We start from the raw sequence: 20,833 nt of genomic DNA, 5'->3' as shown, positions 1-20,833 counted from the left end.
CCTACTGTGTATGCAACTGAACGTGGTTTTCAGAGCAAAACATGTCCCGGGAGTAATGAATCAGGCCGCTGACGCACTGTCTCGTTTTCACATGCAGGCTTTCTCGGGTTTCCTCCCTTCAGCGGACCCGGAGCCGGCACCCTTCCCCGAAGCTCTCTGGTCTCTCGGTGCCCCGAACTTCGTCACCTCGTGGGAGAGAGTCTAGCACCCAGGACAAGGAAGGCATATGAAGGGGCGTTCCGGGCCTATTTAGCCTTTTTGGGGGCAGAGAGAGGGGGTCTTTGGGGTCAGGAAGAGTGGGTAGTACTCTTTCTTATGTCTTTACATAGGGCTGGGAAATCGGTGGCTACGGCCCAAAGGCATCGAGCCGCCATTTCCTTTGTTGCCAGGGCTCATGGCATCTTGGACCCAACAGCGTCGTTTACAGTACAGAAAGCGCTGCGTGGGTGGCAACGCCTAGAGGGTCGCAGAGTAGACATGAGGCGACCGATAGGTCTAGACAGGTTGTCCCTGTTACTGGCCACACTCCCGAACACATGCTCGTCCCCTTTTGAGACCTGTTTGTTCCGTTCTGCATTTACGCTGGCGTTTCACGGGGCTATGAGAGTTAGTGAGCTGGTTGCAAGGAACAAACAGGATGTGTCGGGGGGCCTGTGCAGAGAACATGTTCAGGTCAGGGGGGACGCGATGATTGTCTCCTTTCTCCGGTCTAAGACCGACCAAGATGGGAGGGGGGACTGTACGATCATTCGCAGGAACCCCGAGTCATCCATGTGTCCGGTACAGTGCTTAGAAGATTACCTAGCACGGAGAGTGGCATCATGGGGGGGGACATTGTTGAGGCATGCAGACGCCACCCCGCTGACGAGGTTTCAGTTTCAACGGGTGCTTGCAATGGCCATTGCCGCAGCGGGCTTGGACCCGGGCGAATTTGGGACCCACTCCTTTCGTATAGGGGCTGCCACTGAAGCAACAGCCAGGGGTCTTAATGTAGAACAAGTGAAACGTGTGGGGCGCTGGTCCTCCAATTGTTATAAGAGGTACGTGCGATTGCACATGTTGTGATGCTGTATTCATGTACTCACGCCTCTTGTCTTTTGTTTGTTTTCAGTTGCGCAAGCCTACGCGGCAGGGCAGACTGAGCAGTCGACCCAACACCAGGCCAGCGGTCGCACGTCACCGGCTGTGAAGAAGGAGGTGTGGGTCGTGGGCCACTCATACGTGAGACGGGCCGCAGACGTATTCAAAGCATGTGACATGATTCACGTAGCTGGGGAATACGGGTACAGAGTGTCCTTCTACGGGAGGGGCGGTCTCTGTATTGACCAGTTTCAGGAATATTTTGAGGGCCTGTTAGAGCGGATGAGGTCACCGCCGTCCATAGTCATAGTACATTTGGGGGGCAACGATTTGGTCACCACCGGTAGACGACTGCTCCTGGAGACGATGCTTTCCACGGTAAGTTGGTTAGCAAGGAGAGTTCCGGGGTGCCTAATTGCCTGGTCTCATGTGATCCCACGAAGAGTGTGGCGGGGGGCTATCTCGATCCCTGCTTTGAATCACTCCGTTAGAAAATTGAATAACAAAGTGAGTAGGTTGTTCCGTTCCAAGACATTGCATTCAATCTCGCATAATTGTATTAATGATGACAGCATGTATCTGGGGGATGGTGTGCATTTGTCGAGGGCAGGGAATGAGTTACTCATAGGAGACTTCCTAGCCTGGTTAAAATCTTTAAAACATGACCTTTAGGTAGGAGTTTTGTGGGGGGTCCGGATAGCCGGTCAACTATCCGGACCTGTGGCGGTAAGGTCATGATCGGTGAGCACTAATTGGTAGATCCCTATGAGTGGGCGTCACCCAACACGGATGGGAGCGCTCGGGAGAGGTGGCCATTGGCCCCTCAGTGGGAGGCGGTCCCGTCTAAGGGCGGGTCGCCGGAAGGAAAGGAAAGGCGGTCAAGGCCCCTTCCTTTGTAGGAGGGGTTACAGCCCCCTCCTGGGGAATTTCCCGGGGCCAGTGTCATCTGCGACGGCAGATGCGGTAAGTTGTGTGGGGTGGGGAGAGGTCAACGATACCTTCTAGATACCACACACAAGTGTTCGAACGACCTTTAAATGGCGTCGAGTCTTAAGGGGCCCCCGTCAAGTCAAGGGAAATTGTTGGTAGTTGCACTTGGGTAAGCCCCTGTGCCATCGCCCCTCCTAAGTGGGAGGGGTAAGTCTGGTTAGGGATCTTGACACCGGTTATGACCTTGCCGTTGGCCCTTAAACGTTAGGATGTACAATTTCAGTGTTCTTAGAGAATGTTTTTGTAGGATGCTAGTTCGGCTAGGAGAACCTCTGTATTAGAGATCATGTTAAGGTTAGCCAAACATCGTAATGTGATAATGAAATTGTACATAACATGAAAACGTTTAATGTTTTAATTTTTGTTTTAATAAATACGGCCGGGACGGTCACTCCATCCCACATCCAAAAAACTTTAAGAACTGTTTCCGGTTTCCCTTCCTTTTTGGGATTGTGTTGAGAGGGGGTGGCGGGTATCTCAGCCATATAGTAATTTTTACCCCTTCACTATCCAACACTTACCCTACTGTTGCACCCCCTTGGAGTTAGAATTGTAATTTTTACCCCTACACTATCCAATACTTACCATACATGCAATGTAACGGTATGCGTTGTAATGGTATGCATTGTAAATGTAGTATGTGTTGTAGTGGAATGCGTTGTAAAGGTAGTTTCAAAGAATTCGTTGTAATGGCATGCGTTGTAATGGAATGCGTTGTAATGAATGTTGCGGTGTAAAAAATGCGTTGTAAAGGTATGCGTTGTAAAAGTATGTGTTGTAACGACATACATCCATTTTGAATAGAAAGCAAAAGTGTATCAAATGCAAAGGAAATGTCTTATGAAGTGTGAGGAAGAGAAGATAGTTAAACATAATGGTATTGAAATATTGCAACATGTATACATATATTTGTCATGGAGGTTGAATTGAGCATATATTTAGTATGTATGAAGTATTAGCCAAAGGGTTTTAGTTGTAATAGGATGATAATCGAAATACAGCAATAGCAGGGATATACAGACTAAAAGGAAATATGTATGCCATACTTTAAGAAGGGCTATGTGTTCACACATCTTTCCTTAGTGAACTAAAAAAACTCCCAACAGTATGTTAACAAGGCAGCAATGCAAAAGCAATAAATGCACAAAGGTAAATAAAGAATAACACGTTGGCTAAATGATAGGCTTAGACATCCAGAGACCACTCCCTAAACAAAATGTCAATACATCAGTAATTAATATGTTGCTGTGTCAGCGATGTAAATACATACAATAACACACCATAGTTCCCAGTTGCGAGCTGCATGTCATATTGCATTTGCAGTAGAACTAGTTGATGCCCGTCACCAAAACCTGATGAATAAACAAATGAGACAATATAACCGTCCATAATGTCGGGGCTTGATGGACATCCCATTCAAGCTATTGTAGTCTATGAAAAAATACATGAAAGCCAATGGCTGAAAGGGCCAGACCCAACCTCTGCTCGCTGCACTTCTCATTGTATTTTTTTGAAGAATTAATGACATCAGGTCTAGCAGGCTGCAAAAACTGTCTGCTGCCGGGCCAAAGGAGGTTGTCTCGCATTATGCTGAAGCAGGCGGAATGCAAACACGAGAACTTAGAATGTACTAAGGATAGTGATCGATTTCTTAAAGCCGGAAAACATGAGTCCTGCTTTGTTCTGCTTGAACCGCATCCGGGAGCACTCAATGGCAGTACGGGTGTTTCTGAATTTTAAATCGAGTGAAATCCAGCATTGGTTCATGAGGGCCGGATAAATGGCAGATTTGCATTATATCGAAATTAGATGTATTTGCATGCAGCTTACCTGAAAAATATGCATAGTAAGTGGTTAGAATGAAAATTAGGCATGGATCCAACCTTTGATGAGGGATGCCAGGCAGCCTTAGATTACAGCAACAGATGACATTATGGCACACTCCGAAATAAAAGTGTTTTGGCAACATTCTTTTGTTTATTTTGGGAAAGAAACTTCCATGGATCCAGGATTTTAGGACATGTTGTATACACGGAGTATCACAAGAGAGATGCCTTGAAACAGGGAGTCAAGGGTTGGACTGTTACTAGGTCTGTTTCCCACTGCTCGGACTTTACAAACGCTCTAAAAAATATACAGTGCGCTAGTTCTCCACTGTGTAATCTACTTTCAGGCTGTGATGATGCAGACAAGATGGAAGGTGAAACCTACATACACACAGACACACATATATGTGTATATATGCTCACATATTTTCATTGTATTTCACATGTACCCATGATACTTAAAACATATATATATATATATATTATATATATACATACATATATATAGAATAAGATAGAAAAGAAAATAGTTTATATATATATATATATATATATATATATATATATATATATATATATATATATATATATATATCTAACTAGCAAAATAGATTCATGTACATATACACAGACAGATATATTTCTCTCTCTCTCTCTCTCTCTCTCATACTGTTATATATGTGTGAGCCAAGAACTCTCAGACACAAAACAAAATAATATAATTACTTGAATAGAATAAATGTTCGTTGGTCCACACCTGCAAGAACTTTTTTTGACTGCCGTTTCCCTCTAAGGGTGTATTTCCAGGGTGAGACGAATGTGTGTGTTTGTTTCAGGGCGTGACACCACCTTAGGGCATTTTATCAGGATACACACACTGAAGACAGATTTTGGACCCACGCAGTGAAAACTTAGCCCACCGGCTGATGCCAGGACCTACAGATCATCATGTCCAAAAATGTATAAATAGATGTCTGCATAGCACCGCATGAGAAGTGCTGCGTTTGTACAGTTTCTTGTAATGTGCAGGAAAAATCAATGCACTTCTGCCTGCCCGATGCACAATCACATTATTTTCACGACCACAGCGCACATTTTCAAGACGGCGGATCCTGCATTCCCATTTATAGACTGCCAGGAAAGACAGGCAGACTTCAACCAGGCACGCCGTGCTGTGCCAGTCAGCTCCAAAACTCCCTCTCCCCCTGACCTACACCAACATGCCATTTCTTTTCAAATTAAATCTGATATGGAGTAAGTCCATACGTGCTCACAGACCTGCCTGCCCTGGTCTGACATGCGTACCCAATCGACCCGTCCGAGTACATTAATTTGCAACATGAGACCGCACTGTAGTCCAGGGGACAGTGATAAATATACACTTGGCACTTACCCACGGCCGGTCCTTCGCAGTCTGACATCATCTGAAAGTAGTCCTGCTCTGCAGTGCTTGATAAACCACAGGAAAAAGGCAGCCGGGCGTGTTCCGCAAGGTCCGGCAGCAAGGGCTAAATATTTACCGCTGTCCTTCCTGTGTACATCTGCCCAGCCCCGGGAGTTTATGGGAACGGTTCGAGGCCTGGCTCCTCCCACGGGGATGACAGGGAAAGAATGTGCTTCTCTGCCAAAAGGGCGAGCTGCTATTGGTGGGTAAATCTGTTAGCCTCCCTCCCCTGGGACTTTTACTGGACACGCATCCCAGGGGGACTCTAGACTTTATGGGAGAGGATGCAATATTTATTAAGGGGATGTCGCTTTTAAGACCCAGCTGACAGTAATTATTGATAGACTGGTTTGAGGAAGAGTGAACTGTACTGACAGAAATCCTAATATACTCTTACTTATCTAGTGAGAGGGTTGAAAGAGAAAGTAAGAATGTGCTGGGAAACGCCAAGCAACACCTAGCAGAACACCCCTTCTTTCCTCAGTTAGTACAAACCTTTTAGTTGCCATGTTTTCAGCACTTGCCAAAGACTCACTAGCCATATACTCTACTTACATGGGGCCAGTCACATACATGACAGGAATCTGGCCATATGTATATTCAATCTAGCCCTCACTCGCTATTTGGAATCAGAAACAAGGCCAGTGGACAAACCAGTGCAGTAGCCACCTATGTAAACTATATCATAAGAAATACCACAGAGACCTGCAGAGCTGTCCAAAGCTACCAATGAACAGAAAACCATACAACTGAGCATTGGTGGGTACATTTGTTAGCCTCTCTCCCCTGGGAGTTTTACTGGACACACATCCCAGGGGGACTTTAGACTTTATGGGAGAGGATGCAATATTTATTAAGGGGATGTGATGAAGAGTGAAATGTACTGCAAGAAATACTAAAATACCCGTAATCATCTAGTGAGAGGGTTGAAAGAGAAAGTTAGCATGTGCTGAGCAACTCCAAGCAACATCTAGAAGAACAGCCCTTCTCCCCCCCAGTTAGCAGTACAACCTTTCAGTTGCTATGTTTTTAGCACTTGCCAATGTCTCACTAGCCATATACTCTACTTACATGGGGCCAGTCACATACATGACAGGAATCTGGCCACATGTATATTCAATCTAGCCCTCACTCGCTATTTGGAATCGGAAACAAGGCCAGTGGACAAGCCAATGCAGTAGCCACCTATGTAAACTATATCATAAGAAATACCACAAAGACCTGCAGAGCTGTCCAAAGCTACCAGTGAACAGAAAACCAAACAACTGAGCATTGGTGGGTACATTTGTTAGCCTCCCTGCCCTGGGAGTTTTACTGGACACGCATCCCAGGGGGACTTTTGACTTTACGGGAGTGGATGCAATATTTATTAAGGGGATGTCGCTTTTAAGACCCAGGTGACAGTAGTTATTGATAGACTGGTTTGATGAAGAGTGAAATGTACTGCAAGAAATACTAAAATACCCTTAATCATCTAGTGAGAGGGTTGAAAGAGAAAGTTAGCATGTGCTGGGCAACTCCAAGCAACATCTAGAAGAACAGCCCTTCTCTCCCCCCCCCCCAGTTAGCAGTACAAACCTTTTAGTTGCCATGTTTTTAGCACTTGCCAATGTCTCACTAGCCATATACTCTACTTACATGGGGCCTGTCACATACATGAGATGAATCTGGCCACATGTATATTCAATCTAGCCCTCACTCGCTATATGGAATCAGAAACAAGGCCAGCGGACATCCCAGCCATGTAAACTATATAGTAAGAAATACCATCGAAACCTATAGAGCTATTCAAAGCTACCAGCATACTGAAAACCTTACACGTGAGCGTCTCTCTCTCACACTTACTCATCCACCACACTGCTACGCACCGCGTCCCATAAGACGGTAACTGCACCTCTGTGGTCATCACGCATGACATGGAAACACAGTCCATATAGGATCAAATCAAAGACCATCTTCTCCCAACCACACACCCTACATGGTGTAGCATGCTACTCATGCATGTAAGTGCTTCAGCTTCCCACATAGAGGTAGTAAGCACAATATACATGCAGCAATACAGCGCAATCAGCATTATATGTCATGGACAATATAATCCCTGTTCACAGTGAATATTGGTGGCTGAAGCCTTTCGAAATATTAATCAGGTGCTGCGAGATTCATGAGGTCATTTTTACTTTAATTTAAAATAAAAGCATTTGTTCCTCACTCTATTTCTATGGTCATTTTCCAAACATTACTTAAGGAATATGAAACCATTTCTTATCCTTTTAGATACATTCAATAGATGCCCAATGCATTTCAGACAACTAGTCCTTCTTCAGGGACAATATGTCTAATCTGAAAATAAACAATACTCAAATAAAATATCTCAGGTATGACAGCTGCTAGATACCCAAATCCAATATTGTGCATCCAAAATATATCTGCCACAGAATCTCCCTTTCAGTGTCTGAATATACATCACATAATCCCATCCTTTGCCCTGTGAAATTCATCCAACCCCAGAGAGAGGGAGCAAGATAAAGAAGAACAGTTCATGGAAGATAAGAAACACAAGAAAGAAGTAAGAAAAAGAAAGACGCCGCTCAGAAGATGTGTGACTTGGAGTGTCTTCGATAATTCAATTTCTGAAGTAGGGCCTTATATCCAGGAAGTGACAATTGTGAAGATATGTCTCCATTGCATGGACGTTTTTAAACTATACTTTGGCATTGTGCAGCGTACAGACCCTGTACCAAGGTTGCCATACTCCAGACTATGTTTAAAAGGGCTGTCCTAGAGTGGCACTCAGTAGGCTAGTCTCTTAATGTTTAAGTGATGTATACACTTGAACTTGCATGTTTTAAGCTGTCTACCCCGGATGTAGAGCGCTTTGAATAATGTTTTCTTTTTACAGCTTACATCCTCAGATTTCTTGCTACAGCTTCCATTCTTAGATTGCTTGCTATATCAGAAAGCTGCCTACCATTATACTCTTAAAGCCCGGCATGAAAAAACTGAATTTGACTTATTCCACCGGATTCCTTTAGGCTTGATTTCTCTTCTTTCTTTCTTCAGAGTGACCCTCTTCTTACCTTCCATCCTCCTCCACATGCTTTCTATTTCTTAGTATAGCCTCATCAAAGTCTTATGCATGTCTGCCTTATTCTCTCTTATTGTATTTCTGAAAAAGGCAAACATCTCATTTCAAGGAACTTCTTCTGCTTTAAAACCCTATCTCTGAAATCCAACAATGATTAAAATCTCCTCCAGCCTTTCTATCTCACCAATCAGTCACTTGAAACCAAATAGCTCCATTAATGAATACACCTAACTGATACTAATATAATCTACCACAAAGCAACTGGAGTAAATGCATGCAATGTTTTTTTCTTTAGAGAGCACGACTAATCACAGTTACAGCATTTAACCACTGGATTAACCACTAACCTTGGGTTCCGGATTAGCGTGCTATTTCATGTAAAGCACTTCAATGCCTCAAATGGGGTTGTGAATAGTTGTGTGGGAGTGGGTATATGAAAGGTTCTATAGGGTTGTGAGTGGGTGCGGCAGTAAGTGCTATATAAATGCAATTCAAATTGGAATGTCATGCTGTCCCTGGATCTGCCATAGATTCAGATGCCACACAGAAGAGAGTCAGACTCATTTAAAAAAAAAAAACATCTTGGGATCCAAGAAAATCTAAACAGGTGTCTAACTTGTCAGCATCTGCAAACCTATTGAAGCGTACCATTGTGATGGTTCTCCAAAATGTTGCTGTGCAGTCGAAAACGCATCATAAGCTCTGAGTGACACCAATAAATCACTAGATTAACTGAAGAATGATAGGAAACTCCAACTCCTCACTTGAGTGGATGGAAACATGTAAGTCTATAACTAGGTGTGACCCTCTACTTGAAATTAGTGAAAAGCAGAAGTAGAGATTTACACTTAGGCGTAGCAGTAAATATATACAGGAGTAAATACACATGTAGATATTTACCTTTGTGAATCAAGCCCATTATGCCCAATTTAGAAAGCATTTGCGCACGTAACTTCATTTTAGGTGCCCAAAAAGCAAATGGGGAAATTAAACTGCCACTCGTGATTGTCAGAATTGACATTGTCACAATGTAACCCTTGGAAATTGCTTTTTGGTTGCAGAAAGTCTGCCAGTATGGTGGAACTTCTGCTGTCACAACTTTAATCTTGAGGGGATGATTTGGGGTATTTCAGGGAGGGTCTACCTGCAAAATGCAAAAATAAGTTATCGGTTGCTGGAGACGACAGGGATAAGTGAGAATCCAGATTGAAAAAGTAAAGGGGATTTAAGAGATGTTTCTTCAGGGAAAGGGTGCACGCAGGTAGGCAGTGCCTACCCACTCTTCACAGGGTGGATGCCTTCACCCTGCTAAGAAGTTGGGCCCTACTGAAATATGCTGAACTCATCTCGGTGTAATTTTCAAACGAAATTCAGCAGGGTCTGCTTTCGTTCCGAGCAGCAACGTGAATGTGAGGGGGCTTTATTATTTGCAATTCCAGCTGGGCTCAAAACAAAGGCAGAAGTTAAAGGGCTATCAGCCTCCTTTTGATTGCCTATCCTGGCTGGGAGCTAATCATTTGTAATTCCAACGGAAAATCTATTAAAACGGGGCTAATGCTTGCCCCCATATTATTCCCTCTTGCCCTGTTTGCGTAATGAGGAAGACATTACCATACTTGATCTTGTTGACTTGCATTTTCTGAAAGTGAATGCTTCTAAAAACAAAGCTTTGATCCTTAAGGGGGAAACTCCAGAAACAAATACATTATTGATGGTACCTTGATAAGGTGAAATAGAAGGTGGGAAAGTCAAACCCATAATTTATTTAAGTGTAGGCAGTGGTGCCATTGCCTAATCTTGAAAAGTTTGTAAACACTTTAATTTTCTTTTTTCAAAAGCATCTCGTTTTCCTTTAGGAAAACAGAATGCATGAAAAAAATTGCTTTATTTAAAAGCAATCACAGAGAAGGTGGTCTGCTGACCCGAGCAAGCCATCATGCCTGTGATTCTGTCCTACAGTGCTAAGGCTGATGATGGCTCACCTGCCAGAGCACCTCACCTTGACACTTTATATTTGTTAATGTTTGTTCATCATGAAGCAGCATTCTCTGGTCTATTTAGGATTTCTCCCACCAATTGCCTAGTCAATCAACCCATGATAAACATATGTTCCTACAATATGTTTTGTTCCATTTTCTTATTTTTACTTATGTTGTTGGGACAGTTATGTATTTGTGGTCTGTTCGGGAGATGGTTTTATGGGGGGACAGTTGAGCACACTATTCAGAGTATGTTTGAGCATTAAAACAAAGCACACCTTCTCATATTGGTACTTTAACTAGAAAGCGGGCTTGATATGGACCATATCCTGTGTTTGTCTTTATTCTTGTGGCTGCTCCTAACACATGGACGATTATGACCTGGAATATCTGGGGTACCCCACTCCCCTAGTAAACAATAATCCATGCAGTCCATGCTCCACGAGCTAATGTTCACACTGCATTTCTGAAAAACGTTCACCTAAATGAGTGCTCTAAGTGTGTGCTCTGGAATGCAGCAAAGCAGGAGAGGGGAAGTTTTTTCCACTATGTATTCAATCTACGCCCGAGGACCCCCTATATGAGTCCTCCTCAGGTTCCCCTTTTTGGTTGAGATCACTCTCACTGACCAAGATGGCAGGGTAGACCTTGTCATGGGTAAATTTGATGGGCTCCCCCTTGTTTGGGCAGTATTCACACTCCCTACACTCAGGTGCGGCTGGCACATGTAACAGCAGTGGGGCTAGGTAGGGGTGGGGGTCGAGAGACAACGGGATATGGAAAGTAAAATCAAATAAAAAAAATGTAAAAAAACTTTGTTGTATTTCTATCTAGGACCCTAATTCGATATTCCCGATTCATGCCCTTATGTGGTTATAATAAACAGTATCCTTATGAAGGCATAAGAATCATATCCATATTTAGTAATAGCCCATGCAGTCCAAAGCACGGCAAGGCTACTCCCATAGACTCCTAGAAAGCACAACGCGTTCTTTAAACAAACCAAGCCTCCAGCAGCCCGGGAATTCCCCCTGCCTTTGTTTTGATTTGCACAAGAACTCCTGGAGTCCAGGAAGAACTGTTAGTTCTTAGTGAGGTCTTATGTCCAACCTTACGTCAAACCCTGCCCCTTTCAGGTATAAATATACCAACGTTGCCTTAAGCAAACACACGGTGGTGGGGAGCAGAGTGACGTTCTACTTGTCCGAGAGCCCAGCTGTTGCCAGAGCCGAAGGAAGCCACCCCTCCCTTTTTTGACGCGCTGGAGAAGCTGCCTTTTCTCACGCCGATAAATCCAGCTCCGGCGTTCCCAAGTAACCCTTGCGGGTTGCTGGGAGATCGAGTCCTGAGAAACAAGATACAAGACCTCCTTCATTCTATAACCAAGGTACGGAGCTGATTAAAACCTTAGAGAGAATTCTTGATTCAGATACTTGGCAAAAAACCTAACTTAACTTAAAAGTGCAACTTACTTACTCCTTCCCACGTATTAGACTTAGGTCAGGTACACCGGGGTAGGCGTATCGTAGAAGCATCAGTTGAGTTTGTTAGTCAATGTTTTTATGTATGTATATATTTTATCCATTTTAAAGTATCATATGGCTAAGAAACCATATCAATGCTTTTACAGTATTATTTCATAATACTACTTTTACTGTACGCACTTTACTTTATGATGAGTATTGCAATTGTGGCAATTAATTTCTCTTGCATGAGAAAGAAGACTGCTCAATAAAATAACACCTTTTATTGAAAACGCCAGTCTCTCTATTTCTCTGCACTCTGGTGAAATTTAAGCATGCACGATTGACTGAGTGAAATAGCTGTCTATTGTTTTCACACAACTCTAGAGATACACTCTTTATTCTGAGGGAGCAAAGTTGTCATGTTTATGCGGTTGTCAGTAACGAATCCCTTCTTGTCTAAATCAGGACGGTTAACTCTTTCCTGAACATTCGAGAAAGTTTCTAGTGATCTCTGAGCTAGCTGGCAAAACTAATTAAGTCTAACATAGTCAGTAGAGACCTAGATGACCTCAGTCCTACGTCTACACTGCTGTTTATGTTATTCCAATGCGCAGAGCCTATTGGGAATATAGGAACTACACTACATGGCGCCCAACGTTTGGTAAGGCGTTAATCTAACGCAAGACACTAGAGTAACTCAGTCGTGCTTTTCACACAGACCACTTTCTCCTGTAAAAACTCCAATAGACGTGTGGAGTGGGTGAAAGGTTAATATCCGACGAAACTTAGTAGGATGAGAATCCTATGTATTAGTTTTTGGTATAGTCAACGTTGAAGGATACTGTGTTCCAAAATATTGTGCACCTAATCTTTGTTTCCTTGAAACTTGATCTGCAACAAAAAATCTTTCTTTCAGTAAAATGGGGGAAAGTGACGATGAAAGGGAGAAAGCTAGATTAGCAGCTCAACTCCTAGCGGATGACACAACCATCCAAGAAAATGACCCAAATGTTATACTCATTTCGGTTAATGTAAGAAGAACTATAACTCTTAAACTTATAGAAAATGGACTATCACCAAGAGGTGGTACAGTCATATTCGTGATAGATGCACATGAGTTTCGGCAGACAGAGGTATTCTATTCATGAATACATTTTCCAGCAGCACACGCTGTGACACAAGATTTCCACTATTACAAAATAGAGGAACCTCCGGATGAATACACTCCTTTCAAGGACGTTGAAATCCCACTAACATACCAAGAGCACCTGCTCTGGTTTAAAGGCGCCCTAAAACATCAAAATCACATCACCAGGCATGGTCCACTAGGTAGACCAGGAGCCACGTGGCCGGTTCTAGCCAGCTACACACCACACCCAGACATTGAAAAAATGTTGAACGTGGAACTTTTAGCTCTGCTAAAACTTTTAATTAAAATACATAGACAATTGGTCCAATATGTCATGCGGACTGCAACAGTCCAACCAGCAATTAACATCCCACAACTGACCCCTCATCAGGGGAATACAAACAAAATTACACCACATAACATACATTCTAAATTATGCAGAGAGGGTTAAACCTCTCTATGAATTAATAAAACCTGATTTCAAACCAATACATTGGACTAAAAAACACACAGAAATTTTGAGATCATTACAGACAGACATGTTAGCTAAAACAAAACTGCAAACTCGCGAAAACGTACGCAACTTGTAATCCGAGTCATCCCAGGAAGATGCAGATTCACATACCTGACCTCTAATGAGGGAGAAACTGTACCTATAGCTTACAAATCACATTTGTACACACAAGCTGAAATGAAATTCAGTTCTACAGAAAACACTCTGACAGCGGTTCAAACTGCTGTAGCAAAAGAAAGAGCCCTGGCACAAGGTAAACTAATAATAATCGTTACACCAGTACCTGCCCTAGATGCAGTAACAAGGGCAAGCATTCCGAATGCTAAAGCTCTACATCTGAGATGGATACAATGGGTTAATTCTCTTGCTGCAACAGACGTAGTATACAAATTTTATCCTAATTTAAAAACACAAGAATTTCTCCAATATGAATACGAATGTCCTCTGCCGACCGAAATCCTGCCTCTGGAACATTACGGCTGTATAATATATACAGACGGATCAGCACAACCCGCATTTGGGGGTAAACATGCTTATAGTGCTGCGTGCACGATCGTTAAAGGTCATTGGCACGAAGGAAAATTTAGACCACTGGTCACTAAAACGCAATCTCTAGGAGATTGTACAGATCAGCGAGCTGAACTTCTGGCATTTAAGATGGCGCTTGAAAATACAGATCACAAATTCCCCACACTAATAGTGTGTGATTCATATTACTGCGTTCAATCTTACAATGAATATTTGCAGAACTGGGTTCAGAACGGCTACAAAGATGCAAAAGGTCGCACAATCAAGCATAAAATGCTTTGGGAACAAATAGTTCTTTAACAGAAAGAACTACAAAAGACTCACGTGATACATACACTGAGTCATCAACGTGATGGCGTTCACATTGCGGGGAATTCATTGGCTGATGAAGCCATGAAGGTAGCTGTGCAAACGGCTTCCGTAGCTGCTATCACCCCGTCAAAAAACAAAAAATAGACAGCGATATAATGCAAGCTGTCAGTGCTTCAGTAAACGATGATAAAAAAAACACTCCCGAAAGGCTTTCCAGTAAAATATTCATACATAACAGATGCAAATAATATTCCATTTGCTCGAATCCCTGGAGTGGGGAATAGGGCAATTCCAAACATGGAACACAGATTAGGACTTATTTTAGCAGCACACAAAGGGCTAGCTTCTGCACATGCTGGTATTTCCGCCACAACAGCGTTATTAAAACAGAGATATTGGTGGCCACGCATGAGAAAACAAACTAAGAACTATGTTCTAGAATGTGAAATATGCCAAAGAATGAAAGTATCAACGGTAAAACGACCAGCGCAGACGCCCCTTCTAATCTCAGATAAACCATTAGCATGTGTTTACCTGGACCACTGTGGTCCTTTACAAAGGGATGGCAACTATAAATATATCATGGTCGCAGTGGATTCCTGCACGAGATTCATTTGGATGTGGCCCCAGCCCTCGGCTGACGTCAGAACTGTTATAAAAGATTTGCAAGTCTTTATCGGCACATACGCAATTGGCATCCTACATTCTGACCAGGGTCCTGCGTTTAGCTCTCGAGCTTACAAAGAGGCCATGACCAGCATGGGCATTGCATTGCGGTACTCTTCTCCCTTCCATCCAGAGGGAAATACGGTAGTGGAAAGAAAAAAACGTGACATAAATCAATCTATAACGGCGAGGGTATTAGGTTCGGGTGATGGGTGGGTCAAACATTTAATAAGTGTCCAACGTAGTCTTAATAACATGCCAAGAAATTCTCTAGGATGTGTCAGTCCGTACGAACTTTTGTTTGGTACTAGAATGATTATCCAGGATCAGGATCGTCAAACTTCAGTGGTAGAAGAAAAAACTTTGGATATCAAAGATCGTTTGGCTGTTTTACAGGACTTGAATGGAACAAGAAAGAGTCTAAGTAACATAAAGAGTAAGCCAACAACCACTGAAGAACCACATGTCCCATTAAGACCTGTCTGGATTCCAAAGATTGGGGATCTGGTCAGAGAAATGATCGCGGTGAAGAAGGAACTTGGGCCTTCTTACAGAAAAGCAGTACCTGTCTTAGCTGTCAGCAGAACAAGATCAGTAGTACTACCGCCACTTGCTGGTAAAAAGGAAAACAGAATTGTTTCCATCGATCTGGTGAAACCACAAACATGTGGCCGATAATAAATAGCAGGCCCAGTGGACTACCAAGAAATAGCAGAAGACCAAACTTTGCTACAATCCAAGAGGTTCAAACTGAAAGACTAATCACATTCGATAAACCTGCAGTAAATAAAAAGGGACTATGCAACAAAGCCATGGAACTTGTTCCTCTTGAAACCCAAATTGCAACAATTCGTGATGATACACCAATCTACAACAATGTAGCATCAGAATGTACAAATGTAACAAAAGAAAATGCAAAAATCAATGGAAATCCGGAAGCGATCCCACCAATTGACAGAACTGCATCTGCCTATTTTATCAACTTTGATGACTTTTCCGATGATCCAAGTGAACAGGGAGACAAGCCAGCAACAAAAACTTTCAAAGAAAAAATGACCGAGCTTTTTCACCAACTAAAAGAAACATATGATTTCACCATGGATTGAATTTGGATTGGGTTAGGTGTACTTTTCCTCCTGCTTTGGCTCATCATGGTTTTATGTTTGGGTAGATTCATTGATGAAAAATATAGTACAATGGACACAGCAAGTCAGAACATCAACTTGGTCCTAAAGTCTCACAGATCCTCTCACATTGAGGAAAAAAGAGAACTATCATCAGTAAACATCACAGCCAACCCAATACCTGGGGGTATAGCATGGGACAGAACTGACTATGATATTTATGGGCCGATTGAGCTCTTGAAGTATCCACATCAGTTTAAGGTTTCCTTAAGTGACTTTGTGATACCAAGTTCTTTTTCTGATGATTGGGACTTTGAAAATATTAATAATATGATGTCAGATTTAGTAATGTCAGCGAAATTTACTGAACATGATTATTTACAGGGTTCATCAAATTATGAAGAATTATACTGTTACAATCACTATGGTCATCACTATTTGCATAAATCAGCGCAACCGAGAATTTTTTTTACTTATAATCAATGGAAACATTGTCCAACTCCTCCAAAAGGAAGTTTGAAGACATTTTTTGAGAAATTTCCATACTTCTCAGGGTTTAACAACAGTGATCCAGAAACGTTTCATTTTAAAATGTTAAATAAGACAGGAATGAAAACAATGTTGACAAATACTAAACTGATTTATTCTGAAAAATTTTATGACAAAATGTCAACATTTGGTTTTGAATTTTGGAAAAAACAACATTGAAACAAAAACCATCTTGGGAACAAAAGACTGGCAGGTACAAGGTCTAGAATCATTATTTAGAGCCTGCATGATCCCAGAACAAGTAATATTCCTGAATGATACCATTCAACAAACTACTTGTCTTGGTTTAGCTAAGATAAAAGACTTAAATAAACCATCTATTCCGAAGCCCATACCTGATGGCAATAGTACTACGGATGTGGAAATAGACGTATCCCATATTTTTCACCAAAACAGAACAAATCCTGATTGGAAAAAATGGTTGATCTGGCCCACAGACACAAACAACTGTCAGGATAGATTCCTGAACAAACGACAGGGGTTCAAAATGACCAGGCCAGACCCAAGATATTCCCAGAGACAACATCCAGGGATAGTTACAACATACAGTGTAGGGAAATTATGCCTTGAGTGGCTACAGAAATCCACACTGGCTGAAATTAAGCAACACTTGACTTTACTTAAAGAAGGTGCTGACTTGCGAGATTTCATAATGGGACCTCGCAAACAGCATCAAAAATGCTTCATAGCGGCCGGTATATACGCTGCATACAACGAAGCTTGGAAAGTAATGCAAATTGAAACAGCAGAAAAAATACGAGAAATTGATTGTATAAATTTGGAAAAATCACTTTCTGTTGTGGACAATGGGTTAACGACTCTGTCTTCCAGAATATATTCAGTGGACAGTATTGTATCATCTGCCTTTGATATAATAGAGCAAGACTTGCTAATGTTACAACATGTTCAGTCCCAATTGCGTTCTATTGTACAGCTTGGCTGGACGTTGCAAAACCTACATTCAGGCTACATGCCATGGCTCTAATCAACATAACGTCATTATTTTCTATCTTTAACCTTACTGATAAACAAATCAGTTTGGCACAAAAAGGAGCAGATTATGCAATTCTGAGCATTGAAAAACTTGAGAGATTACCATTGACAATGTCAGAGAGACCTGTCATTGAATGGATGATACACGGAACAATGACAATTCCGATAACAACTTTCCGGTTTAAATATTGCCAAGAATATATACCAGCAGGCCAGTATGAAAGGTTGGGTAAAGGATACATCAAATCAACCTGGGATTTACCTTACACACACAAATGTTATAGTGAATGGAAAAAGGAGGTATTCCTTAGTGGCAATAATTGTAAAAAAATCACTAAGCGGTACACTTCTGTGTCAAGGTATTAACTTGCATGGAGCCTGCGAAGGGTCTTCAAACAACCTTTCATGTCACCTGCAAGGCACTCCTGCAACACAGATAGAACCATTCTTCAGACAACTCTCCAACGGTAGCTACGTTGTAATAACTGACCACAGCTGTTGTGGAATGGTGCCAGGAGAATGCAATCTCGTAACTGTTACTTCCAGGGTCGTTTGCTGTATGCAAGTATTGTATCCAAACAGCAATCCAGACATGGAGGTGGCAATATGGCCATATGTGAATATCTCTTCTATTCGAATTGATACTTTAAGCAGAATGAAGTCTATTCTTTTACAGACAACTGTGCCTTTGACCTCATCCAAAGAAATGTATGATCTGCAAGTTGCAAGGACAGCAGCAGAGATACATACCCTTTTATCGACAAATTGCCTCGTGCATTTCGCAGAAATGTTACGCAAAATTTTAAACATGTCTGATACCAGTGTCATCGCACATGTATTTAAGACAATTTTTTGGGGACTGTTAACACGATTTGAAACAGTTCTGGGCATCTTCCCGAATTTTGTCCATTCTGTTTTTGGCAGCCTACCTTTAATTTTGGGACTCGTAGCAGGAATGTTATTTTTGCTCCTTCTGCTCCGATATGGCAAGCCAATCCACAGACAAGACAACGATGGAAGAAACAATCCTAGCAATACGATACCGAGACCGTATCACTACGGTCCTCGGATTGGCCCGGCTAAGAGATCTGAGTACAATTGGATTTCTTTCATTCAGACCAATCTGGCAGGATTGCATCTTACCTGTGCTTCGATGTCTGCTATGTGGAGAAGAATGCACGTTGGATGTCTGTCTTACACTACCATCAGCAGTACCAATAGATATCGATACTTTGCTTTGTCCTATAACGGCTCATGCAACGTGTTGTCCCCAGCGGCTACCTATGCTGATGACGGCATTCGTTGAGACTTCAACACTACGAGTAGGTGGCGGTGAAGTACGAGAGGAAAGCAGCACCAAACAGGTACAACCTTCTCTGAGCATTGCTGATCCAAACATCGATTATAGCAATCACGCACAGAACTGCACAGTTTCAGTATTTTCAAACTTGGTCCAACTTTCACCTGATGTTGTAGACCAATTTTTTGCAAGCCTGTCTGATATGATGTTCTCCCCTGAACAACGAGAATAATTTTTAAAAACAACAAGCACACAGCGTTCCCTGAACTCTGAATTTGGCCTTCAGTTCTGTTAAACAAAGCAACTGAAAACATTTGGAACTATTTTTTTCCCCTGAAAGCGAAATTATTTTTCTTTCAAATCAAAAATATTTACCATTGTTTCCGGCACATGGTACTTTAGTAGAACTATTCTTAGAGAACAGAGCTTCTATTTTTAGAGACATTAGAGACAATATTTTACCTCAGCCTCTAGCACATGTACATTATTGTATAAATATTATGTGATGAAATGGTCTCAACCTTCTCTTCTGTATACAGAGCCATATCATGTGTAATTTTCACGATTCGTTCAGCTGATATATATGCATTTAACTGAAGGATAACCTTGCTTGAAAAAACGTACAGTACCAATACTCATTTTTCGTGTATAAACCATACACCATTTCACATGCAATTATGTATGTTGGGGTGGGTTGGAAAACACACATGCATCGTATGTTTAATATTGCTTATTATTAGTAATGATGGACATTAATACGTGGAGTGGGTGTTGTATTTCTATCTAGGACCCTAATTCGATATTCCCGATTCATGCCCTTATGTGGTTATAATAAACAGTATCCTTAGAAAGGCATAAGAATCATATCCATATTTAGTAATAGCCCATGCAGTCCAAAGCACAGCAAGGCTACTCCCATAGACTCCTAGAAAGCACAACGCGTTCTTTAAACAAACCAAGCCTCCAGCAGCCTGGGAATTCCCCCTGCTTTAGTTTTGATTTGCACAAGAACTCCTGGAGTCCAGGAAGAACTGTTAGTTTTTAGTGACGTCTTATGTCCAACCTTACGTCAAACCCGGCACCTTTCAGGTATAAATATACCAACGTTGCCTTAAGCAAACACACGGTGGTGGGGAGCAGAGCGACGTTCTACTTGTCCGAGAGCCCAGCTGTTGCCAGAGCCGAAGGAAGCCGCCCCTCCCTTTTTTGACGCGCTGGAGAAGCTGCCTTTTCTCACGCCGAGAAATCCAGCTCCGGTGTTCCCAAGTCACCCTCGCGGGTTGCTGGGAGATCGAGTCCTGAGGAACGAGATACAAGACCTCCTTCATTCTATAACCAAGGTACGGAGCTGATTAAAACCTTAGAGAGAATTCTTGATTCCGATACTTGGCAAAAAACCTAACTTAACTTAAAACTGCAACTTACTTACTCCTTCCCACGTATTAGGCTTAGGTCAGGTACACCGGGGTAGGCGTATCTTAGAAGCATCAGTTGAGTTTGTTAGTCAATGTTTTATATATGTATATATTTTATCCATTTTAAAGTATCATATGGCTAAGAAACCATATCAATGCTTTTACAGTATTATTTCATAATACTACTTTTACTGTACGCACTTTACTTTATGATGAGTATTGCAATTGTGGCAATTCATTTCTCTTGCATGAGAAAGAAGACTGCTCAATAAAATAACACCTTTTATTGAAAACGCCCGCCTCTCTATTTCTCTGCACTCTGGTGAAATTAAGCATGCACGATTGACTGAGTGAAATAACTGTCGATTGTTTTCACACGACTCTAGAGATGCACTCTTTATTCTGAGGGAGCAAAGTTGTCATGTTTATGCGG

The 20,833-nt window shown here is 42.0% G+C and overlaps 1 protein-coding gene across 1 annotated transcript in view; it reads right to left on the bottom strand.

The window, feature by feature from the left end:
• Window positions 1–5,433, bottom strand: part of EML1 (EMAP like 1) — an 899,863-nt gene extending 894,430 nt beyond the window's left edge. Inside the window, exon 1 of the mRNA XM_086937774.1 lies at window positions 5,290–5,433. Within this exon, the coding sequence (XP_086793900.1) occupies window positions 5,290–5,320 (31 nt within the window). The 5' untranslated portion in view covers window positions 5,321–5,433. The remainder of the gene's footprint in view (window positions 1–5,289) is intronic.
• Window positions 5,434–20,833: the final 15,400 nt, after the last annotated feature.

The sequence above is a fragment of the Lissotriton vulgaris genome, chromosome 9 (genome assembly GCF_964263255.1).
Source record: "Lissotriton vulgaris chromosome 9, aLisVul1.2, whole genome shotgun sequence".
NCBI lineage: Eukaryota > Metazoa > Chordata > Amphibia > Caudata > Salamandridae > Lissotriton > Lissotriton vulgaris.
The sequence above is the reverse complement of the archived record's forward strand: the minus strand, read 5'-3'. Positions and strand labels throughout refer to the sequence as shown.